At 36.6% G+C, this 26,808-nt stretch overlaps 3 protein-coding genes across 3 annotated transcripts in view; all 3 read left to right on the top strand.

Annotated features, from left to right (window-relative positions):
* Window positions 1-26,808, top strand: part of LOC129749181 (TWiK family of potassium channels protein 7) — a 613,556-nt gene that overhangs the window by 219,985 nt on the left and 366,763 nt on the right. The gene's annotated exons all lie outside the window — the stretch shown is intronic.
* LOC129742556 (uncharacterized) lies at window positions 15-1,466 on the top strand. The gene is made up of 2 exons (XM_055734466.1): window positions 15-619; window positions 1,334-1,466. Exons 1-2 carry the CDS (start codon window positions 15-17, stop codon window positions 1,464-1,466), a joined length of 738 nt encoding a protein of 245 aa, XP_055590441.1.
* Window positions 2,143-26,808, top strand: part of LOC129742557 (uncharacterized) — a 40,803-nt gene continuing 16,137 nt past the window's right edge. The window contains exon 1 of the mRNA XM_055734468.1: window positions 2,143-3,464. Within this exon, the coding sequence (XP_055590443.1) occupies window positions 2,143-3,464 (1,322 nt within the window). The remainder of the gene's footprint in view (window positions 3,465-26,808) is intronic.

Below are 26,808 nucleotides of genomic sequence, written 5' to 3' on the forward strand. Positions count from 1 at the left end.
CAGCTACGTACCGAATGGCTCAGTTTCTTGCCAACGTGCTACAAAACGTCGTCGGCAAAACGAAACACCACGTGCGTAGTAGCTTCGACTTCGCGTCGGAGATCACCAATGTTCGGGTCCCTGAGGGTTGCATTATTTACTCGCTGGACGTCGTGTCGCTCTACACGAACGTACCAGTTCAAAATGTGTACGATATAATTGAACAAAAGTGGCGGGAAATTAGCGATTACACGCCGATACCATGGACTGAATTCAAACGCGCCCTTCACACAATACTTGGAGCGTCGTTTTTTCAGTACAATGGTAAAATCTTCGAGCAAACTTTTGGCACACCGATGGGCTCTCCTCTATCCCCGGTAGTAGCGTCTCTCTTGATGGAACAACTCGAGGAAACCGCCATCCAATGCCTACGAGATAAAGGTATCAACCTCGTGATGTATAAACGCTACGTCGATGACTGTTTGATAGTAGGTTATGAAAACGACATAGATTGCGTGCTAGCCGAATTTAACGGTCAATGCCCAAGCATAAAATTTACGCTGGAAAAAGAAACTGAAAACTCATTGCGTTTCTTGGATCTCAAACTTTCTAGGTGTCAGGGAAAGATTGAGAAAAACTGGTACACCAAACAAGAAAACGGAAGATATTTGGATTATTATTCAGAAAGTCCATATATACACAAAAAGAACACAGCGATTGCATTGATTGACCGGGCACTGAAACTTAGCGACGTTGAAAAACGTGAAATGAGCATCAATAAAGTCAGTAAAATACTTCATTTAAATAATTACCCAGATGAATTTATCAAATATATTTTAAAAAAGAGGGTAGATGCTATTTACAACTCGCTAAGCAACAGCACTACGGAAAATCTAGGAAAATACGTCTCACTAACATACATTCCTGGATTGAGTGAAAAAGTTAGTAGAGTACTGAAAAATCATGGCATAATTGCATCCTCGAGACCAATCAACAAAATTAAAACCTGTTTATTCACAAAAACGAAAGACCAAATTCCAAAATTAAAACAGACAAATGTGGTATATTCAATTCCTTGTGAATGCGGGAAAGAATACTGTGGACAAACATCTCAAACTCTGGAAAAAAGGATTAAAAATCATAAAACGAGTCTCAAACAAAACACCAGAGCCACAGGATTGACACAACATGCCATAGAACAGAACCATAAGTTTAATTTCGACAAAGCATATATTTTAGAAAGAGTAAACCAAGAAGGAAAACGAAAAACAGCTGAAACACTACACATAAAACTCAAAAAAGGAAGAACAGTAAACATCAAGCAAGATTCGATTGAAATTTCTAAAATATATAGCTCTATTATTAAAAAACTAAGAGAGACGCCACAATTCGCAACTAAAACGACGGATTCAAAAACGACGTCACCGAACACGACGACAACAAACAACATCACGACGACACCGGGAATGATAGACGCCAGCTGCTAGAAGCGATTCAAAACCGGACTTAAATCAAGTAAGACAGCCGTTCAGGAAGCACGCGGCGATACAAATCGTAAGTGCAAAAGTGCAGTGAAATTGTGATGAAATATTGTGAAGAATTTTTTGTATTAATTTAAGTTTTTTGTTTAAAATATAGTTTTCTGAGGATGGCTGAAGGTAGTAGGCCGAAACGTCAAAAGAATTGTTTGTATTTGATTTCAAATTCACCGAAAAGCATCAACTAGAAAAGCCAATAAGAATTAGCGGTGATCAAAGCTCGTTAACATCAAATACATTGATCAAGAAAAGAACATCGTTAAACATGTTCATAATCAACGAAATCGCAAGAAAGTACGGAAGAATCGTGGAAAACCACTCACGAGAATTCCTAAAAACAACAATTAAAACTGCAAAAATGCACAACCGATTAAAATTCCTCCTAAACTGCAGAAAGTGCAAAATAGTGCCGAAGTGTTTGGACTATAAAATAAACATGTGCCTAGACAACGAAAAATCCAAGAAGGAGCTTAAAATCTTGGAACACAAACAAAAAATCCGTGTGGTAAGTCTAGCCATCAGTGACACAAAAAGGACAACAGCCCGCCTAAAACCAAAAAAGAAATTCCTCTCCCAGAAACTACAAAGCCTACTGGATGCTGAGGATTGGCAAAATGTAAAATAAATGGTCACGAAAAGAACAACCACCGTGTTTAATGAAAGCAAAAAGAAAGAAACCCGAAAACTGGATTTTTTGAAAAAGAAGAAAATCCTAGAGACAGCGGTCCAAGCTGAGTGGATTGAAAACACAACAACCGTGGAAATTCCCGACTATTTGGAACGAGCGCTGCTCCTTGGGCCCAATTACAACATCCAACCAAGAACAAACATACCATACGTTGCTTTCATCGCCGACGTTGAGAGCGCAATAAAACAAAAACCCGACGCAGACGACATCAGATCCAGCATCGCGACGATGATCAACAACTACGTCGACTTCCAAAACCAACCGCGCGCCAAAAACAACGATTGGATCCATAAAGACATCGTGCGTAGCCGAAAATTTCTCCGAGAACACAACGAAGTAATCATCACCAAGGCGGACAAAGGAAATAAAACCGTCGTGATGCTAGCAAGCGAGTACAGCGAAAAAATGACAGCTATGGTAAGTGACACAACAACGTACACTCCCCTAGCCACAGATCCAACAGAAAAGATACTCAAACGCATCAACACTATGTTGGACTCGTGGCACGAAAATAAATACATCTCCACTTACACAAAAAACAAATTAAAATTGTTCAACTGCCCTCCACCGAGGATTTACGGTCTTCCTAAAATTCATAAAGAAGACCGCCCGCTTCGACCGGTAGTGTCGACAGTGGGGTCAGCTACGTACCGAATGGCTCAGTTTCTTGCCAACGTGCTACAAAACGTCGTCGGCAAAACGAAACACCACGTGCGTAGTAGCTTCGACTTCGCGTCGGAGATCACCAATGTTCGGGTCCCTGAGGGTTGCATTATTTACTCGCTGGACGTCGTGTCGCTCTACACGAACGTACCAGTTCAAAATGTGTACGATATAATTGAACAAAAGTGGCGGGAAATTAGCGATTACACGCCGATACCATGGACTGAATTCAAACGCGCCCTTCACACAATACTTGGAGCGTCGTTTTTTCAGTACAATGGTAAAATCTTCGAGCAAACTTTTGGCACACCGATGGGCTCTCCTCTATCCCCGGTAGTAGCGTCTCTCTTGATGGAACAACTCGAGGAAACCGCCATCCAATGCCTACGAGATAAAGGTATCAACCTCGTGATGTATAAACGCTACGTCGATGACTGTTTGATAGTAGGTTATGAAAACGACATAGATTGCGTGCTAGCCGAATTTAACGGTCAATGCCCAAGCATAAAATTTACGCTGGAAAAAGAAACTGAAAACTCATTGCGTTTCTTGGATCTCAAACTTTCTAGGTGTCAGGGAAAGATTGAGAAAAACTGGTACACCAAACAAGAAAACGGAAGATATTTGGATTATTATTCAGAAAGTCCATATATACACAAAAAGAACACAGCGATTGCATTGATTGACCGGGCACTGAAACTTAGCGACGTTGAAAAACGTGAAATGAGCATCAATAAAGTCAGTAAAATACTTCATTTAAATAATTACCCAGATGAATTTATCAAATATATTTTAAAAAAGAGGGTAGATGCTATTTACAACTCGCTAAGCAACAGCACTACGGAAAATCTAGGAAAATACGTCTCACTAACATACATTCCTGGATTGAGTGAAAAAGTTAGTAGAGTACTGAAAAATCATGGCATAATTGCATCCTCGAGACCAATCAACAAAATTAAAACCTGTTTATTCACAAAAACGAAAGACCAAATTCCAAAATTAAAACAGACAAATGTGGTATATTCAATTCCTTGTGAATGCGGGAAAGAATACTGTGGACAAACATCTCAAACTCTGGAAAAAAGGATTAAAAATCATAAAACGAGTCTCAAACAAAACACCAGAGCCACAGGATTGACACAACATGCCATAGAACAGAACCATAAGTTTAATTTCGACAAAGCATATATTTTAGAAAGAGTAAACCAAGAAGGAAAACGAAAAACAGCTGAAACACTACACATAAAACTCAAAAAAGGAAGAACAGTAAACATCAAGCAAGATTCGATTGAAATTTCTAAAATATATAGCTCTATTATTAAAAAACTAAGAGAGACGCCACAATTCGCAACTAAAACGACGGATTCAAAAACGACGTCACCGAACACGACGACAACAAACAACATCACGACGACACCGGGAATGATAGACGCCAGCTGCTAGAAGCGATTCAAAACCGGACTTAAATCAAGTAAGACAGCCGTTCAGGAAGCACGCGGCGATACAAATCGTAAGTGCAAAAGTGCAGTGAAATTGTGATGAAATATTGTGAAGAATTTTTTGTATTAATTTAAGTTTTTTGTTTAAAATATAGTTTTCTGAGGATGGCTGAAGGTAGTAGGCCGAAACGTCAAAAGAATTGTTTGTATTTGATTTCAAATTCACCGAAAAGCATCAACTAGAAAAGCCAATAAATCAGTGTTTGGAGAGAGCCAAGTTTCGCATAAGGCGAACACATCACAATTCAAATTGTGTACCAATACTTTAAAGGAGTCTAATTTTGGTAAAATACTTCTGCAGTTCCATTGCAATACAGAAACAATTTCTCTTACCTCAGTGGACGAGTTATTCATCAAAAGAAATTGCTTCTGCGATGAGGGTCATAGTGCAAGCTTTCTTTTTCAAGACTTCTCTTAAAAGAGTTACAAACATATTAATCATAGTCCTCCAACCTGCTGGTACGCTGAAAAAGTCTAGGATGAATGCAACAATTTCCGAAAATTTCATCTTACCATCAGCCGAAAAGCTGGGCAAACTGTTCGACGATGGATCAGATGCAGTTTCTCTGGGAATTGTTGCATTCCTGTTTGCTACTGATGGTCCTGAATTCTGAAGGGAAGTCTGGGGTTTTGACTTACCGGAAAGTGTAGGGAAGTCCTTCGGGGACGGATTAAAACCCGGAGGTCTCTGAATAGGAGGGGTAGAATTACTATTTCCACTTTGAGGATTTTTGGTTTTATTAACTTTGCTGGCAGCTAATCTGGATTGTGTGTTAGTTGTGCGTTTCCTTTTTGGAGCCTGTGAAACATTTTTTTTAACAAATGGCCCAGCTGAAGTTCCTTCGCATGGATCCTCCCCTTCGGATTCATAGTCACTTAGAAGGCCAAACTGGTTCTCTGAGACGATTGGCAAAGACTTCATCAGCATGTCTCTATATGATTTTTTAGAGCGAGTTTTCAAAGAAGTCTTGATTTTTTCCCGGCGCGATATGTACTTCGGACACGCCTAGAGAGCATGAGATTCCTCGCCTGTGCAATACAAACACTTGCTTACTGCTTGTATTTCACACGAAGCTTCCTCATGCTTCTCCCCGCACTTAGAGCAGCGTGCCTGATTGCAACAGTAGGCGGCCGTATGATCCAACTGCTTGCAATTCTGGCAGAACATGACCGAAGGCACATAAAGTCTCACAGGTAGACGAACCTTCCCGATCGCAACGTAATCAGGAAGTGCAGTGCCGGAAAAGGTAACCCGAAAAGAGTTCGACAGGGAAAATGTTCTCTTTTCCCCCTCGCCTGATGCTGATTTCAGCTGACGCGCGTCCAGCACCTTGACCGTGGGAAGACCAGGGTCTTTGAGTCGGCCAACCCCGGACTCCACAAGATCATCGACGGTCAAACCCTCCTCGGTTACCACTCCGTCGATTTCCACGTCACGAGCGGGAACGTAAACACGGTATTCGATCGTAAACTTCGGGTCACAAGCAATGGCATTTGCTTCCTTCAGGCTACCAACAACAATGCGCATCTTGTGCGGTCTCATCGGCTGGTAGCTGATTACGGAAGGGTAAGATCTGTCGAGGTCTCGGGCAATCGAAATCACATTAGGTGATTTCCCGTTCGTTTTGGACCGGATGTAAACTACCCATGGTCCCGTCGATTCAGGTTGGTAAACCCGACGGCGAGGGGCAGCTTGAAGCAACTCGTTTGTTTTTCCAGGAGGTGAGTTCACTTGGGCGGTTGCTGATGGTGGATTATTGCCAAATACAAATGGAATTTGGGGGAAAGTGGTCTGCGGGGAAGGGGAAGGGGTATCTTCCGTGTCCGTCAGGTACATCGGATGGTCTTCTATTATTTCTTCGGAAATAATTTCCTCGGAAATATCCTCCCGTAACGGGGGATCTTTGCCTGCCTCGCCGTCGTCATCCATTAGACGGGAGCTTTCCGAACTAATGGGGTTCGAGTGGAGAACGAAACCTTAAAATTTTAATTAAATATAAAAAAAAACTTATTAATAATAATATTAATAAGTAAAAAAAATATATATATATATATGATGAAGTATAGTAATAATTACAAAAGAAAATACGGAAGAAGAGAGAAAAAGATAAAAAAAAAAATTTTTTTTTTGGGGAAAACCCCTAACTATTATTAGTGGGTCACCCTATGCAGAACTACTTGTGGTAAGTTACCCGATCACGGTACACAGGTCCGAATTTATCGAGTTGTCTTACAACAAACACGATAACTTGGTTGCACAATCACTTCACAAAAAGCGACTCTCAGACGTAGCGTGTATATCTTGATGAACACGCGGTCGTGTCTATTGTCCTGCGGGCTGTCGCTAGCTGGCGACTATAACAATAGGTGATGGTGAAACACACAAAAGCCGGCTGGCTTTGTTGCACCCGATGGATTAAATAACTCGCGATAATAAAAGTCGATCGGTTATTATTTTGCACTGACTCGTTTTCTCACAGCAATAAAAAACCCCGAATCAATATGATAGGGGAAACTAACTGGGGAAAAAAACTGGGAGCGATCTAAAACACGACTTGTTTGCTTGGTTGTCGTTCACAGAATGCTCATCAAACCATTTACAAATTGTAAATTCCATTCTTCGAAGAAATTTAAATCATCCGTAGTTGAAATAATTGTCCTTTATTTAAAAATGCGTTTTAAGCATACTTACTGACTAAAATAACGCGACAGAAAATAGGATCGCTTCTGAATTCGTGGTAAAAAAAATTAAAAAAAAGGAAATTCATACCGTAATCGATTTGCAGGGTTAGTACTTGGTGGTATAACCCTTATTACGCATCACTTATCGCACCCGATTCGGCATCGACTCCACCAGCTTTTGGCACGTTCTTACCGGGATAGCGTACCACACCGCCTGGATTCTCTCCCACAGCTGCTGCTTGATTTTTTTATTTTTCGGTGTACACCTTACGTTTAACTATTTCCCATAGGTTCTCTATGGGATTGAGATCAGGGGACTGTGCTTGCCACTCCATAACGTCTACCTTATTATCCTGGAACCACTTTTTAACCGTTTTAGCGGTATGTATGGGGTCGGTGTCCTGCTGGAACTGCCACTTTAGGGGCATCTCCCACTCGGCGTGTGGCAGCATTACTTCCCGAAGTATCTGGGCATAGAGATGCTGGTCCATAATCCGGTCGATCCAGTACAAGGGACCCACTCCGTACCAAGAAAAGCACCCCCACACCATGATGCTACCTCCTCCATGTTTGAATGTTTTATTTGTATATCTACTGGGGCATATACGCACAGCCGAGTGGGCGATGGACCAAACTCTTTCCGTCCGAGCCGATTAGGTTCACTTTGGTCTCATCCTACCACAGCACATTTCTCCATAGTTTCTCCTTTTCCGGACCGACCCAATCGAAGTGGTCCTTTGCATACTTCAGCCGCGCCTTCAAGTGCTTCGGCGTCAGCATCTGCACCTTCTGGGGACTTTTTCCTCCTAGTCCCTTCTCCGCCAACCGTCGCTGAACCGTCCGGGAACTCACAGATAAGTTCAGCTCGTCTCTGATCTGCTTGTACGCATTGAAAGGATCCTTTTGCGAGGCCCGCTTGATTGCCGAATCGTCCTTCGGCGTCGTTTTGCGGGGGTGGCCGGTCAGTTCCCGTTTGCCGGTGCTGTGAAGCGCGTTGAAAACGAAAGTTTTCGACCTTCCTAAGTAGTCGGCAATCTCGCGTTGGCTTTTGCCAGCCATGTACAGATTCCGGATAATCACTCGCTGGACCTCCGTGCAGTGCTGTGCCAGACCCATCGCTTTTTCGCTGAAAACAGTAGGAGGAAGGAAATCTTTATTTTTTGTTTGTTTTCATGATTTACATGATTAATTTTATGGGAAATACTTACCAGGACACAAAAATGGACAAACAACACCGAAAACAACACCTTTTCTTCAAATCTAAAGCGCTGAAAATGCCGGAACAGCCGAACCGATGAGCTGGTCTTATTTTATGACGCGATTTTTTTCACCCTCTGACAGCTTTCTGGTCGAGTAGAACAAACGGGTTGCTTTGATTGCAACAAACGTGCAGTATACAAAGTTGGCATACTACAATAAGTGCTTGCCGCTAGGTGTCGCATATTATTATATTTGAATTGGCAGTTTAAAGGTGATTTGAATATTGTGCATTAGTGCGGCCCTATTCTATTGTCCGACACTGTAAACTTGAAATTTCACGCTGTCAGAAAATGCAAAAGACGGCGATCTGCAAAATGTTTCCAAAAAGATATAACGAAAATAAGATAAAGTGATCAAGAATCCCCATTCTCTCCTACTCATACACTATGATAGCTGGGTTTCGCAAACATGTCGAATATGTAAATTACTGAGCAACACGGAATTTGAATTGTTTGATGAAACACAGAAACTTTTTTGATTTTTTTTACTTGTCTTGAATCAAAAAGGTTGAATTTGGAGTGATCGTATTTTTTTTCGTGTTGGGTACCTATTGTATTCTATTGATCTATGGTAATGTATCCCCTGCTCAATATACACTACGTCAAGGAAGATCACTTATATATATTCAGATAGTATCCAATCTTTTCTTGTATAGGTTAACAGACTTATTTTGGACCAGTGGACTTATTTTTTGACCACCTTGTCTAGCCCTCTTATAAAGCAACGAATCGTAAAAAAATAGTGTAATAATTCAGTGATCGGGTTAAAACTATCCAGCAAACATTTTTGTAGGTATATTGCTCAACAAACTTTGCTATACGCTCCATATACATTATAAAATCATCTTATATAACTCGAAAAAACAGCATATACGTACTAAAGTGGAGGCAATATATATACATATTTTTAACTTCTGGCTTATGCGATAAGTTTTGTAAAAATTGGACGATATACAACACCTTTTACCGTACATTCTGACAGTATGCGAGAGAGCGCAAGTTTTGCTCTCAATGCATGCAAACCGTTGCCAGCGACAATATTTGCTGCTTCTCTCATTGGACAGTTTAACCAAATGGACCCTCTGATTTTTAGAAATCTGGTTGCACTGCTAATCGCAGAGAGAACAACAAGATTGTTTTCTCACTAGAAATCCTCACGCGGGAGACAAATTTGCAAACATGGCGCAATTTTGTCATATACGAGTCGGTAAACTCTAACTAACCATTTTTACGATCATTTACTTGGTTTGGTAGGAATTACGATTCGCATTAACATTGTTAACGAGTTGAGCTGACATTTCTAATGCGATGTTATGTTTGCTGGGTATTTGTTACAAATTTTCATAATAAGTTTCAATAGAAAAGAGTTAGACAAGGTGGTTCAAAAAATGCCCCTGGTCCAAAATACATCTTACCCTGCCACAGTCGACTATTTTAATCCGTTTCGAAATAGAGAAGATACTCCAACGATTCCTTCTTCAGACTGCAGGAACAAAAGTCGTCAGAATTTATTCTGCCAATTCTGTTCATGTGATATCTGCAACGAGCCCTTTAAACATTTTTAGATCTTTCTTAGACAAGCTAAGAGCTTTCTCTGATTTCTTGATACAAGGTTGGATAAAACTTTTAGCCTGTCGCCCTCCAACAGCGTTTTTACAATTGTGTGCTATTAATATATTGCAAAAGGGTTCTGGACCGTCAAACATAGGAAACCCTTTTCTGGTCAAGCTATAGGCCTTTTCATTGCCCTCTATAGAAACAGCCCAAGCAACCAAAAGTCCCATAACACATTTACAAAAAAGCTTACTAAGCCCCATCATTGATATGAAGTAAGTTCTATGCAGCTCAAAATTTAAGTTCTTATTGATACTTTGAAGTTCTTATTGATACTTTGAAGCCATGGGGTCCGGGTATGATGTACGCGTTGCATTGGAGATTGGTCGAACTTAATAATCTAAAGAATGCATGTGAGCACATACTTTGGCAGAAACTGCGGTGAATCCGTGCACCCATGGTGGATAACCAACATAACATAACATAACATAAAGTCCACTTAAGGGAATTGGGCAATTGATTCTCTTTGTCACCCAATATGTAACTTTCAAAGCCTTCATTCTAGTAAATATGCGACTTTTGGTTGCTTGGGATACTTACTTTTTCATTTTTTTACAATCATGCCAGGTACTTTTAAGGTTGTTTCTAGTGAATATTTATATTTGGTCTATCATGAAATTTGGTTCAAAATTTCTATATGTTTGCGATTAATCAGGAGCTAAATCATTTTCTGTGAAATGCTCTCAGTTAATGGATACTTTTGAATGAATTTCAATGCTGAGTGAAATTATTATTATTCACTCAATGCCAGACCTAATGAAACTAATCTGAAAACAAGCAAAATATGCCAATTATTTATTTCCCAGTTTTTTTGTGTATTAACCTGTAATTTCTTTGTTTTTATTACATAACATAAAATATGATTATGAGAATTTTCACTTTTATTTTTTTTCTTGATTTTATTTCAGTTTGCTTGGCATACTAATTTGAAATTATTGCGATTTTTTTTTCAATAGCCATGTTACAATATTTATAACATATTTTTGAGATTTAGTTTACAATTTTATCACTTCCACTGGTTTGAATTTTGTTCATAGTTTTTCCTAGTGTTAAGAAAGCTGGTATAAGCCTCAGAAATGTCCGTGCACTTGGAAAAATTTACCGCACTGTATTTAGAGTTTCAAGCACATAATTCAGTATCGGTGGTGATTCGATTTGGCCCTGCCTATCCGAAACAAACTCAAGCAAAGCAATTTAGTCGCCCCACCGACAACCGGATGGCGCGTTTTATTTCGCATTTGGCTGTCTCGGTTTGGGTTGGAAACTTTTCTCACAGGCTATTTGGTTGATCTTTTCTTCGTTTTTGTTTTTTTTTTTGCTTTCTTCCTTCGACTTCGCTTTCTAATTTCTGCGGTGAAGGACATTGATTGACTTTCATTTAGTGAAGCGGGAGATTTTTATTTTTCAACAATTGTCATAAAGTTTGAAATTCTTGAGGAACTTGAAATTAAAATTCCTTGTCTTATATATATGAATGTCATCAACCTTTGCATTAATTGCACCGTGAAAAAGTTTCACAGCAAAATCTTGCTGTCTTCTTTTTCTGTTCGGTATCATTGGGTTTGGTTGCCTAGAAATCACAACGAGACGTCGCCTTGGGAAATTCAGAAGGGAGACGATAAAAAAACAGCTACCGCTCCAAATCAAGTTCACAGCTTATCAAACAACCAGTGTGTGGGAAACATCAAAAACTGCTCACGAAAATCATCCGTCGCGCCTATGCTTTCACTATTAAACGTTGTCAATGGCAGCAGAATTCAGGCAGCGAATTTCCCAGGGAGTGACATCGAAGTAGATTGATATTCACAGTAAGACGCATCTGATCTGATCTCAGCAAAAAAGAGGCGAATAAATTGACTTTATTCTTCGGAGGGGGAATGTGATGGCTTCTTATGATTCGCCATCGGGCGGAACAAGTTTTGATTGACTGAGGAATTTCGACAGGCTCGAGCTATAAAACTCGTCGCTTTTCTTTTACACTTCCCCGCAAGCTTCCACCCATCTCGAATCATTTCGAACTTTCTAGGCTGTGAGGAAGCACCGAAGTTTATTCACAAAAATGGTGAATCAATAAAAATGATAAGATGATCATCTCCCGGTTCCGATTTTGAATAATAAATGTAGATTGCCGTGGCAGGTGATGCTGATTTATTATCACCTGGGTCTGGTTCCAGTTCATTTCACCTGACAACATCGAACAGAAATCCGGCACGACGGGCGTGGGAGAATCGTTTGTTCATGTTCGGAAATCTGTTCGCATTTCGACAGGCTACAAAGTTTTGTCTTGCATTCTGATTTAAATTATTTATTCAGCTGAAAACCCATTTAAAGATTTCTAGAAGTTTTAGTTTGTCTCTGCTGTTTTGTCTGGAAGATTTAATTGGAATACCGTCGTGACTACGGGTTGAATTGAAAAATATTTGTTTATGATAAAGCTTAGTTCAGGGATAACCAAACCCGCGGGCCGCATTTAGCCCTCAGACATGTTTGTACGGACGCAAAGCTATTCCTAAAATTGAATTTTTCTAACAATTTTTCTTCATCATCATAAACTGCCCCTACTTTCATAACAGTCCCATATGCAAAAACAAGCAAGCGAGAAAATCAGCTTTTCCTGTTTTGGAATATATTTTCGAATTGTGACCATAACGTTAGGTATAAACGAAAATCGTTTGATGGAAGGTGTTCAAGGATGTCATAACAAATCGTTCGACCTGAAATTTTCGAAATTGGGACATTGATAAGGTCGGGAGCACCCATTTTATTCGTTATGGGACTGTTATGCGAGCATATTTGAGATTTTTTTCAAATCTACTCGCATAACAGTCCCATACAGAATATGTTTTGTTCAACAAGCTACTTTCTAAGACTTCTTTTTTGAACTTCTAAACGCAGTTATCAGAAAAAGAAACCTAATTTTGGAAAAATATCGTGAATTCTTCAAAGTAAGTTCAATCTTTTTACGATTTTGATTGCATCTGATAGTTTTTCGCTGAGGAAGAGATTCCTTTCTTCTTACTGGTCTGCCTTCGAAAACTAGTGTGCATAATTCGACATCAAAAAAATTGAATCTTTATTAAATGATTCAAAGCAATAATAAATCAAAGACTATTTCGTCGAAAGAAACATTGAAAAGTAACTAAATCCGTGGTATTTCACATATGGGACTGTTATGCGGGTATATTTCATATGGGACAGCCACGAGTTGATATTTTTCTCGAAATTTCTGGAACAAAATCTCTTTTTTTATTGTTTTATATTGAAGCCCTATGTTCAAAATGACGAACTGTCAGGTTAGATGAAAAATGACGAAAATTCATATGGGACTGTTATGCGAGTAGGGGCAGTAAAATACTTCCAAAATAGTCCATACCAATTCAAAAAAAAGTTATGCCAGAAAATAATCAAATATGCACTTCATTTGTTTTCAGCTGCATTTGCCCTATAATGATCCAGATTGTTACCTTTTTCTAGAACTTAAAGAATTAATTGTTTTCTTGTAAAGGCATTGATACAATACTATTAAGGCCGGAATAAATATGAAATTCTTCTTTTGTCGAAACCGCCCCCACCCCCTCTAAATTTCCAAAAAATCAGTAGAGGAAAGTAAATAAAGTTTGAAATGTTTTATAGAAGTTTTGAAGAATTTATCAAATATTCGAAAAATTACAAAAGCAAAAACAAATGGTGGAAGATGGGTGTTTCATCACCTTTTTATTCTTGATTTTAATGAATTTTACGATGAAAAATTACTGGATTTATTGGTTCTGTGCAATGATATAGTATGCAAATTTGTTGCATACAAGCTTTTGTGCAATTCATTCCAATTAATTAGTTTTTCGCATTATATTTTATAATACCCCTCCCCTTCGCGATGTTCCAACTCCAAGTGACAAAAGAAGTATTTGAAATTTGTTCCGGTCTTATTGATAAAACTTAATACATATTAGAGTTTTTTTTTGCTCAGATCACATTTTTTCCAAATTATTGAACTACCACTTTGAAATTCAAATTCATGAAAGAAGATCGGAGAGCAAACAATACATCAGAAAGCTACAGCTCGCAGGCATCTCTTAGTCCGATAGAGCGATCATATTTTTTCGTTCAAGCAAAGATAAAATTGTGTGATGAATATGCTCAACAGATAATTTAACTTTATTGATTTTTTCATCAAAATTAGACAAAAGCTTTTTCTGTCAGCACACAAATACTGAAAAAACACCATAAACAAATGAAATATTTTCGTTCTTGATTATTGGCAGAAAATGGGGAAAGATTAATGATAAAACTGAGTGAACGATTTAAGATTTCTTATCGACATGATAAAGCATCAAAGTTTCCGCCAAAAATATAAACTTTCGACGAAAAACAAAAATCTTTAATTTTGTGATTTGACCCAAAAAGTTTGTGATGATTATCTGTTATGCCATTTTCAGAAGTTTCATTGAAAAATCATGCCAAACATCAATAAATCGAGTTTTTTTTATTTGAAAACTAGCTGACCCGGTGTGCTTTGCTACACCTTTCAAAATCGAATGATATTTTCAGAATTAACTCAAATTTTCATTGTTTTGTTGGCATTATTTTAAATCAAATTGTAACATAATTCATAAGCAACCGCTATAAAATGAGAGCTGCAGCTGGAGTATCGGATTGCAATCCAAAAATAACTTAAACTAATATTCTTAATCTTGATCTATAAATTTGTGTTAAAGATCTGATTATTTTAATCTGTTTCTTTAAGCTTCGCCATAAAAAGGAGGGTCTCAAATAAATCGCACGCAAACAATCCAACTGTTAAAATAAGGTTGTTTTTGCTTGATATATTCTGGATTTATACTAAAAACTGATAAGAGAGCCCCCTCCTGTCCTTCCCTCCTCTCCCCTGCTGAATGAGGGGGGGGGGGTGATTTTTAATAATCATACCCATTTTATTCATTCCCAAAAATCTTCTTGTTTCATATATTGTTCCATTGGTTGATAAGTTCTTAAGCTTTACAACAAAATTTATATGGAACCCCCTCCGTTCTTCTCCTCTCTACACTGTTAAGCGTAAGGGTCTATAACAATCGTAGAAACATATCTCGTAACCAAGTACCTTTCCATGCCATATTTGTTTCCATTTTTTGGCTTCGTTAGCATAAATTGAGAACTAATGCTAACAAAATTGTATTGGGCTCAATTTGCTCGATCAGCTCTCCAGTTATACTGAAAATTGTAAGGAAGACCGCTTCTCCCCATTTTCATCCACCTTTTCGAAGGAGTGAGGGATACGAAATATTCATAGAAGCATTTCTCGTACCCAAATATCATTCCATGCCAAATTTGGTTCCATTTGTTGTTGTAGTTCTTGTGCTATGCAATAAAAATTGTATGAAACTTCCCTCCCTCTTTCCTTTCTCCCCGCTGGAAGAAAGATGGGGTTTCAAACAATCATTAGAACATGTCACGCTCCCAAATATCCGCCCATGCCAAATTTGGTTTCATTTGCTTGATTAGTTTTTGAGTTATGTAAAAAATTAAAAAGAGAGCCCCTCCCCCCTTTATATCTCCCTACTGGAAAGTGGGAGGGTTCTCAAATAATCATAGAAATATTTCTCGTTTCCAAATACCTTCCCATGCCAAATTTGGTTCCATTTGCTTAATAAGTTTTTGAGTTATGTAAAAAAATATGAAAGAGGCCCCTCCCCCTTTCAACTGTAAAGAGGGAGGGGTCTCAAATAATCATTGACATTTTTTTCGTATCAATATACCTTCCCATGCCAAATTTGGTTCCAATATCTTGAATAGTTTTCGAGTTATATGAAAAATTGTAAGGTAGCCCCCCTCCCCCCTTTCTATCACCCCACTGAGAGGAGGGAGGGGTACCAAATATTCATTGAAATATTCTCCGTTCCCACATACCGCCTCATGCCAAATTTGATACCATTTGCTTGATTGGTTCTCGAGTTATGCCAAAGTTGTCTTAATTTTGGGAGGCCCCTCCCTCCCTTCATGAGAGAGGGAGGGGTCTCAAATTACAATAGGAACCTTCCCCGGCCTCCAATACCCCCACCTGCCAAGTTTCACGCAAATCGGTTCAGTAGTTTCCGATTCTATAGGGAACAGACAGACAGACAGACAGACAGACAGACAGACAGACAGACAGACAGACAGAAATTCATTTTTATATATATAGATAAGCAATCAACATTACCAAAGTTATATGATTTTTATGAAGAAGTTTTATAAATCCTATTATAGTGCTTTCTTAATAAAGTCAACACATTGAGGACCGCAAAGAAGTCATAAAACAACGAAATTAATAATTTTATGTATCAGAAATCACTGGACAAAATTCTACAAATTTATTCTGTAACAGTTATTAAAAGTGCTGTGAAATTTTGTAAGAAAAAATGTTCAATATAAAATTCATAGCAGGCGTGGCAAGCAAAACTCGTATTGGAGTTTAATGTGTACAGAAAATATATGGAACCTCAATTTTTTTTTTGCTAGAATCAAGAACAGGTACATTTACGAAGATCGCTTAAAAATCTGTGAAATTATGAATTTTTCTGTAATTTTTTTCAAATTTGTTCAACAAGCAACAATTCAATGGTCTTATACGGAGCTTTAAATTTAAAAAAAACGCATTTTCACCATTTGTGAAGGAGAAAATCGGGTCTACGAGGACTAAATTTAAATTGTGACAAAATGTTTCAAAAATGCGCACAGAAAAAAGGATTTATAGTCTATAAATTTTAATTACGATTCAATGTCCAATGTTGAGAAGGCAGTCATTTCCTAGAACTAGATTTTTCTCACTTTAAGTTATTATTGTGATTCAGCTCTATTATCGACTTTTAAATTGATGTGATGATGAAACTACTACTATTTCGACCAAAAATGGGATTTTCCTAGAAATAATGATCAAGATTTAGTAATGAACATATTCCATTTCGACTGATGTTATCCACCTTGTATAAAAAAACGCTGTGAAATTGCAATAAAACGGTGTTTTCTTTAAACACAGAAATTCATTTCATTGTTGTGCCAGTTTCTCAAAAGTGAGTAACTCTAGAAGTTTACCCAGATTCGCAGCGTGTAAAATAAAATGGGTGTATGAAAGGGATTGAAATCAATAGAGAATCCTTTGCATTTGGAGTGGTAATGATCAAAATTCCACAACTGCTTCGCAAATTGCAAGAATTTGTAACAATTAGCACATCTCTCTTAGCACTGGTTCCTCTCATTTGATCTCAAACCTTCTAATTTTCTCTTACAAAATGCCACAAATTACCACAAATTCAATCATTGGCTGCACAATTCGTGTGATTGACGAATTTTCTCCCTTCATGTCAGTTCCCCGGGTGTATGCGTCTCTGAGCGTGTAGGATCGAATCGTCGCGTGGGTCGATTCACGATGATGTAATTCCCTTTTGTTATAACAGTTCGCACGTCCTGTTCCAGGGGTGGAAAACAGAAGAAAAAAACAAAAAAGCGCTCAAATGTCAAATTGATCTGATTCAATCACCGACCAGTGAGTAGATACCAAATTTTGTTTCATTAGAATGATCATCCTTAAAACTTTTTTTTTAAGTCTTTGAGAGATGCATTGGATAAGTTTACAAGTTTCACTAAACTGAGCATTCCTCATCTTTGAACCTAGGGGAGGAAGACTGAAATCCGCTGTATCGTTTTCTGTATCGTTTTTAACTGTTCGGCAAAATGCCAGCAATTCAAATTTTAACTTTAGATGATTAGTTTCGTGTAGCGAGTTATGTATTTCAGGGTTGTACTCCATTTACCCGAAAACCATTGCCCAGAATGAAAAATCCCCAGAATTTCAATCGCCAGAAAGAACCATTCCCCAGAATTTTTTCCCCAGACGAACCATTCCCCAGAAAAATTTTCGCCAGAATGTACCATTTCCCAGAAATTTTTTCACCAGAATGAACCATTTACCAGAAATTTTCTCGCCAGAAGAACCATTTCCCAGAAAATTGAAAACATTTATCCTTAATAGAAATTAATAATAAAAAAGGAATTGTTACAAAAATATGGGGTTTCATAACTTAATTCTTTTGCGGCAAAGCCGCAACCAACGAGGATGAAGGTGGCCGAAATCCGAGTTGGCCACCGACCCATTACATTGGTCTAGGTCTGCCGGGGCTTCCTAGGTCTGCGTGAAAGCTAGGGGTGATCCCTTAGCCCCGTCCGCCACGCGACAGCGTGAAGGACAAAACGTCTTTCAAGTTCGAACGCGCAGCGTGAGGAGTCGGATACCAAAACGGTTTTTTAAAGGACCATGGTAAGCATTGAATCAATTAAAGTACCATAAACCATAAACAAAGCACAATATCGGTTCTAAAATAAATTTAGTTGGAAAATTTCAAAGTTGTAGTTTCATTTAAAAAAATCATTTTGAAAAAATGAATTTCGAATCATATGAAATTTACCAGAATTCATAAGAAAAAAAACAAATAAAAATACAAGAGGAGAAAATCTGGGATTTGTGCCATTCTGGGAAATGTTCCATTCTGGGGAAAAAATTCTGGGAAATGGTCCATTCTGGGAAAAAAAATTCTGGTAAATGGTGCATTCTGGGGAATGTTTTTCTGGGAAATGGTTCATTCTGGGGTTTGATTTCGGGTATTTGTCATTCTGGGAAAAATTCATTCTGGGCAATGGTTTTCGGGTAAATGGAATACAATCGTATTTCAGTTGCTTAGGTGCTAAATATAACTCTTCTGAGTAATTGCAGCAGATTCAAAAGTAAACATCGAAATCAAATACACCAGCTAGATTATTTCAATGCCAGCCTGTTAACTCTGTCGTCAATATAAATTTTGAACAATATAAAAATGTTGTTTGGTCTATGGGAACTACCAAACATCTAATTCTGTTATTTAAGCTATTTTAATTAAACAATTATTATTTATCAGCTTCAAAACTTCAACGAAATTTGAGCGAATTAATACGCCTGAACCTGCAAAAACTCGCCAGAACAACAAAAAACGTAATTAAATAGTTATTTAATGCAAAACAAAGTGCTTTTCAGCAAACAAAAAGTTTTAATGGAAATAAGAAAGTAAATTTTGAACCTTTGCACTGGACGGTAGATTGACGAGAGAAATATGACGTTTGAACGTTTTTTTCTTTTTTTTTATTCAGTCTTCCTGCCCCAGCTTTAAACCAATAGCTTTGTTGATTTTGTTTGGTTTCGGCACGTATTTTTATAATAAACGATTACAAATCTTTTCAAAAAGTGCTATTTTTTCTGTCGAAAAGAAAAAAAATGCTGTAGCGAATTTCTATTTGTCTGACCTAGGTCTTGTTTACAAAATTTTACGAGCGAGAAATGGAGTGCGGCGATTTTGACAGTTCTTTTGTATCGATTGGAATGTTGTGTTTCAGATGTCGCTTCGCTTAAATATAGGTTCAGTACAAAAAACAATTAATTTCCCAACAACTAATTTCCTTTTCATTTTTTTTTTTCATCCCAAAATTGAGCAGAAAACTATTGCTCAAAATGTGTGAGTGAAAATTAAATGAAGACTCAAATGTTTGCTTTGTTTCTTCAGCGTGTAGAATTGGAAAATGAGGTATCAAAACAGGAATCGCGAAGTATCAAAAACAGTGATGTCAGGCAGTGCGTGAATCGACCTATGGGTCCATTCACGATGACGTATGTTCCCTTTTGTGGTGACAGTTCGCACGTCCTGTTTACAAAATTTTACGAACGAGAAATGGGATGCGGCGAAATTGTTCGTGTAACTGCAAGGTCAAGAAATTTTACTCAAAACTCAGTTTGAGGATAGCAAATAACCTCCCATTTTGTAAACTAAATTTAGCGCATCCGGGAATGAACAGAAAGCAGAAAATTCTTAAGAATTTCGAAAAGGAGGTTTGTTCAAAATGTTCCAACATGTTTTTAAAACCCTTTTTTCATCTCATTTCTTCTGGACCCACTTGGCATTGAATATTCTGGGGCAGCGCTTCTGTTGAAACAGAAAGTCCCATCGTATGTCCAAATGTGGAAGCTTCTAAAGAATTCGAATGTGCCGAATCGATTTTCCAAAAGTTTCTTGTGTTATTTCGACCGCAAGCTGTGAATAAATGCACATACTTGTACGACAACACTTTTCATGGACAGAAAAATCCAATATAGGAAAATACTCCGGTAAACGTACTGAAAGAAAGGGCTTAACTATTCTAAAATTTTACGATATGATATTTTCGAGGAATAAAAATAAAGTCGGATAGTTAGACTTTTAAGTTTAAATCTATTTATTCCAATATTTCTGTTTTCAGCTGGTTTAAGAAACATAATGATTGATTTTTCATTATTTGATACTGAAAACATATTTTTTCTTAACGTTTTTTTTCTTTTTAACCCCAAAATTGAGCTGACAACCTTAGCAATGGTGTGATTGAAAATTTAATGAGGCCCCAAATGTTTTCTTTGCTTCCTCAGCGTGTAGAATTGGAAAATGAGGAATCAAAACAGGAATCGGAAATGTCAAAAACAGTGAGGACAGATCGTGCGTGAATCGACTTATGGACGCTGACATGTTGGATTGATGAAAGTAAAGAGTTGATGTTGAGAATGCACGGAAGAATTAAGAGAGTTTTGGAAGGAAATTGTCGATATTGTTGTCGATAAAGTGGAAGAGATTAGTTAGGAACATTTCGGCAATCTGTAAGTAAAAAAAACCAGTAGATTGAGTTTTTTTTAAAAATACTTACAACACATTACTTACCGTAGACTAGGGTTATAAGAAGTCGAAAACTCAAGATCCTGAAAGTTTCTAAGGAATAAATAATAATTGTATATACTTACCGTAAGTTGTGGAAATAATCTGAAAAACAATTGAAGTTAAATAGAAAATTTGTAATGTAAGAATCAGACGTAGCTAGGAGAAATCAGTTTTGTGTTTTTTTCGGACTGAACAGAGAAACTAAAAAGAAGAACTAACTTTATGTAATGAAAATGACTTATAAATCAAATTGTATAGCTTTTAGTTAAAAGCCAGAATTACTGCAGAGTTGTTTCTCCTGAAAGAAAATACCACAACACCCTTTTCAGTTTTGTTTCCGTTAGTAATTTTTCTGCTAAGATTTCTAATTCCAATTTGCCCGTTGTTTCAAAGGGTTGCTCATCCCTGATCTATATAATTTTTTGTATCGTAAGTTTTCATTGAATTGAAGCTTACTTAAATAGAAAGATATTAAACCAACAAATTTTACAACCATATTTTACTAAAACATATACAATGCAGCATAAAAGAATGTAATCAAGTATTTTCAACACATTAGAGAAAAGTTGATTTGCCAAACTTAACTTTATTTGCTTAACATAAGGGTAAATTTATAGTGCATCTTTGGGTGCTTAATTCTAAAAAAGTTTGATGTTCAGCAATTAGTTTTTTTTATGGAACCAATGCAACCAATAAACAGAATATTTCTAAGTCGTAGTCTTACATATTAGAGTTTGCTTCCATGTGGAGGTTGTCTTTCAAAGGACTTAAGAATTCCAGACAAGAAGCAATATTAGGACATTCTACATTGCAAACTTGATTACCGTAATCCGGGGTAAGATTGATCACTTTTTTCAATATTTTTCGATTATTTTTTCTGTTAAGGGGAATGTGGCATGTTTAATATTTTTAAAACCAGTACTGGGCTCCTATGAACGTAAAACATGGTTGCAGAAATTTATTAAACTTCTTTAAATAGATTTAAAAATCGATTTAGTTTCTGTTCAGAATTTGATGCTTTGGGGTGACATTGATCAGTCTCTATTTTGACGGTTTCATCGAGTTTTCTTGATCATAAAGAATACAAAAAATCATAATTATAAAATTTTAAATGCTTGTTCACCAATTTGACCTAGTTTTTAACCTTTTCTTTTAAAAACATTTATAATCGAAAAAAGAACACTAATGCTGCATACATTTAGGGGCAAAAGTTATAACAATTGCTAAATAGTTTTAGCTTCAAAATACAAATGAAATTTTACCTTCACACGTTCTTCTAGGCTCACCCACTATTACCATTTTCATTTTTCTTCAAAGTTAACCATTTGATAGGGTTCATAGCCATTTTTCAAATACGGGCTTACTATTGGAAAACGTCCTTTATTTTTAAATATAAAAAGTTTATCACTAAATGCCTATAAAAATAGCACTACAACTACACAAATACAAAGAAAAAAAAGTTGTTCTTTCACATTCAACAACTCGTTTGCTTCTAAATGCTTTTTGGTATCATCAGGAGAGCTGTTTGTTTGCTAGCCTTGGAAAAGATAGATATTTTAAGATTTTGAAATAACATTTTTACTAGCAGAAAACAAATTTCAAATACAAACCAAATTTTGCCTATTTGATACTCAATTAATAGGCTTTCAAACGTAGAAAACAGTTTTCAAAAATTCAAACTATAGACTTAGTTATTGATGATTATTTGGCACAATTTCATGTTAATCAAAGCTACCCCGGTGATCAATGTTACCCCGTTTTACGGTATTGATTAAAACGATGGGTTGTGGGTTGTGATGATTTATATTTATAACTTATGTTGAATATATTTGTGATATTTTTTCCCGTTCGGTAGATTATAAAAATTGCAAGGAATTTCAAACCAAATCTAATCTTTGTTATTTTTAAATTCAACAAAGTCATTGAATGAATTAAAACCTTAAGATCAAATACTAGGGAAAGTGCTAATAAGTCATTATTGATACCACATGTGCTAAGAGTTCAGTTAAAATGAATCATTAAAATATTTTTGTGTCAAAAACTGTGCGGAATCCTTTCAAACATGTACAATTCAAGCGTTGATAAAAAAAAGATTTAAAATCTGCTGTCTAATGACATGACGCATTTTTTTTTTAAAGAATTATGGCACCAGCAGCGCTTCGTAATTTGAACACACGCACTCTCAAAACGAGGAATTCATTGGCACAACTATCCCTTTTTTTCACTAAGCTTCATTCTGCGCCAGTCAAACACAACGACGGATGGACGACGATATGCACAAGTTTTTGCGGCGCACCCTCCATTCACGGTTGCGAAAAAAGGCAATAATTTGATTCGTGACGCCATGTTCATCAATCAGACCCACTACTGGGAGTTGAGTTGATGCAGACAGCAATCCAGCTTATTTTTTTCCGTCGCATAGTAGAACCTGAATGCCATAAAGCATGGAAAACGGTCGGTTTCTAGCATTGAGCGGGTAGTGTTTCAGAAGAGACAATAACGATTTCATCTCCCACAGAGAGCAAAACCGATTTCCATTTCCTGATGTCCTTTAGCGATTTCGTATATAGCGCTTCCTGTGTGCCATGTCATGTGGCACACAAACTCAGAAAACACCACCAGAATTTGTTATCTTTCAATTTGGTACGAATATTAAAATTCGAACAGAATTTTCCACGATAAAGTTTTATTTTCATTGCGGGTTTATATCTGGTCTAGATTATTTCAATGGGAAATAGATATGGAGACATCTAGGGGCTGGATTTCGTACTCTCATTAGCACAAATTTAGCACCCGGACTGGCTAAAATTAAAAGTTCCCCCCAAGGCTCTTCACATCCCAAGAAGTGCTTGCTTTTACTGCTGTCGAACCAATTTTAATTAAAATAGCACTCTTGTCCCGAAGTCATAAATAATGGAACCCGGCTTGAGCAAAATAACGGGAACGATGAGCCGATAATCATTAGGCAAGATCGAATAAATTAAAAAGTGGTGTTGAGCCGTTTCCAGTCCATAGAAAGTTATTCAATTTTAATGCCGCTCTTCAGTTTGCATCGGTAGCAGCATTAGCTCTGATGTTCCGGTCGTTTCGGAAATGTGGGTTCCTGGAAATGGGATTATGTTAGGCGGATTCTCGCAAAATTGCTGCACAATTTTTGTGAAACAAAGTTTTCCGGCAGCGAGCATGAAAATAAAATTATAACCGAGTCAACTCTCCGCCTAATTGGGCTTGTTTGGGTTTTCTGCTTTGAATGTCAGCATATTTTTAAAACTAACATTCCAGACCTACTGAAGTCCATTTCAGTCCGGTTTAGAGGCAGTCATTTTTTCGTTTCAATTTTTGAACTGTGTGTGGGATCCCATTCTGAGAATGCACAAGATAATGTTTAGGATTTATGTAGTTGGATTTTTAATTCCTCATTTCACTGGACTATAACTCGCATATAATGATGAAAAAAAATGACTAATTTTAAGTAGCTTTCCACGAACTTAGCGCTTTTGTTTCACGCATTCGTGAATATATTTTGTCCATGTGATTGAATGGGACACTAATGCGAGATAAAAAACCGTAACCCGTAATTGGTGTGCATTAAAAATACACCCTAACTTTAAAACCTTTTTTTTAAACAAAAAATAACTATATCTAAATTGAATGCTGCTTCAAGTTGGCGAAACTAGATTTTATTTTTTGAAATCATATAATATCAATAATAGGGCACCGTCGTCTTGCGGGGGGACAATTGGCCAAAATACGAAGTTTAAGAATTGTTTTCCCAATAACTTCCGTTATTCAACTCACATAACAAAAGAAACAATGCAGACACAACAATGTTCGCAAACAGCAAAGGTGTAAGTGTTCTAAATATTGTTGAAAAACGTTGATTTTTTGAAAAAGTTATAAGGAAAACTGTTTGTTGTGAATAATATGAGCTACGGTTACCAAATACCTGTAATCATCTCAAGTAATATTTTTTGCTTTATTATGGTCAGCAAAACATCGTTAAGACTATAGTATTTGAAAAAAAAAAATGTATAACACCAGAACTCCTATAAAGCTAAAATCCTGCTAACGTTATCATAACCAATTTGTAATATTTCGATAAAATCATTATGATGTAAAATTTTGGTCACTAAAGCTTTTGAATATGAAAATTTTAAATAGAATATTTATGTTGATGAAAAAAAAGAAAATTAAACAAATTGCGCGAAAACATTTTTTTAATTGCATGAATGTTTTTTAATATATGATATCGCAAACACACAATGGAATTTATTGAAAATAATCCTGAAAAAACATTCCAAAACTTGACATAGTGAGTCCATCAACATGGCGTCATTTTTTGCATTTCAATTTTGCAATAAACATGGCGTTAGTCAATTCAATGCTTAATAGCTTTATTATGGTCACATTAATGGCTAATTAGAATTATAAGAGCTATATAAAAAGCTGACGTTTCTCTCGCAATCCAACAAATTACAGGCATAGGACGCGTTCCTCATTTCTGAGTTGTTAATTATTAGTTCCGTAAAACGGGGTAAGATTGATCACTTTTTTCAATATTTCTCGACTATTTTTTCTGTTAAGGGAAATGTGGCATTTTGTATAATTTTTAATTCAGTAATGGAGTCCTATGAACGAAAAACATGATTGCAGAAGTTTATAAGACTACTTAAAATTTGATTTGAAAATCGACGTTGTCTTGCATAGAATTTGATGCTTTGGTGTAACATTGATCAGTCTCTATTTGGACGGTTTTAACGAGTTTTCTTGATCATAAAAGATACAAAACACCTTCATTCGAGTTGCAAATGCCAGTTTATCAAATGCTACGGCAGTTCGGAACAATCTCAAATGTTATCAAATTAATCATGAAACCCTACAAAATTGAACACAACACTTACGCTGGCACAAAGATACTAAATTTGGAACTTTTGATCCAGTGAATTCTGAGATATACAATGCTTCAGAGTATTTTCATGTGCTAGTTTATCAACTTATTCTTGATTTTAACGTTTTATTATAAAAATATTTATAATCGAAATAAAAACTAAGATGGTGCCTACATTTAGGAGCAATTATTATAATAATTTTTAAATAGTTTGAGCTTCAAAATACAAATGAAATTTTACCTTCACATATTCCCCTAGGCCCTCCTACTATTTTCATTTTCATTTTTTCTTCGAAGATAACGATTTGATAAGGTTCCTATCCATTTATCCAACACGGGCTTACTCTTGGAAAATGACCTTAATTTTTAAATATAAAAAATTTATCATAAAATGACTATAAAAATAGCACTTTAACTTTTCATATACAAAGGAAAAAAGTTATTTTTACACATTTAACAACCCGTTTGCTTCTAAATGCTTTTTTGTATCATCATGAGAGCTTTGAAATTAGATTTTTGCTAACATAAATAAATTTCGAATACATACCAAATTTTGCCTATTTGATACTCAATTAATAGGCTTTCAAACGTAGGAGTCAGTTTACAAAAATTCAAAAATGTGAATGACTGGAGGAATAAAACCATTTGACGCCATCTAAAAATCCAAGGTAACGGCTTAAATTGCTGTAAATGACCTAAAATTGCATGAAACCCCCACAATATGGGTACTGGGTGAATGGGGTAAACTAGGGTTACCATATCCTTCAACGCCAAAAAGAGTATGTTGAAATCATATTTCAATATATTTGGGAGAAACGAGAGAAACCAGGAAATTTTATTTCAACTAGTGTTATGTGACTTACCTGGCAATTATGTTTTTTAAACTTTTACAAATTAAAAGTTTTCGTTTTTAGTTTTTGTTCATTTTCTTGCAGATTTTTAGTGAAAAGTCAAAGGGTCGTTGGATTATTCGAAAAGATAGAGATAAGAACATCGCAAACATGAGAAAATTTTGCATTTCAAAAAGAGTTAAAATTGCTGTTGTGCAAAATGCAGTTAGCAAAATGCTTAGGCGCATATTTAAAGGCGCTGATCGAATGCAAAGTTTATTACGATGCCTGGGAGAAGCGTTTCTTAAAAGCGCCCAAGCAACCAAAAGTCTCGTTAAAAAGGTCGAACACAGCTTAATCAGCATAATCAATGTGCTGAAGTTCCTTTTATTCAGCCCAAAATTTAAGTTCTTATTGAAACTTTGAAGT

This window comes from Uranotaenia lowii, chromosome 2 (genome assembly GCF_029784155.1).
Source record: "Uranotaenia lowii strain MFRU-FL chromosome 2, ASM2978415v1, whole genome shotgun sequence".
Lineage (NCBI taxonomy): Eukaryota > Metazoa > Arthropoda > Insecta > Diptera > Culicidae > Uranotaenia > Uranotaenia lowii.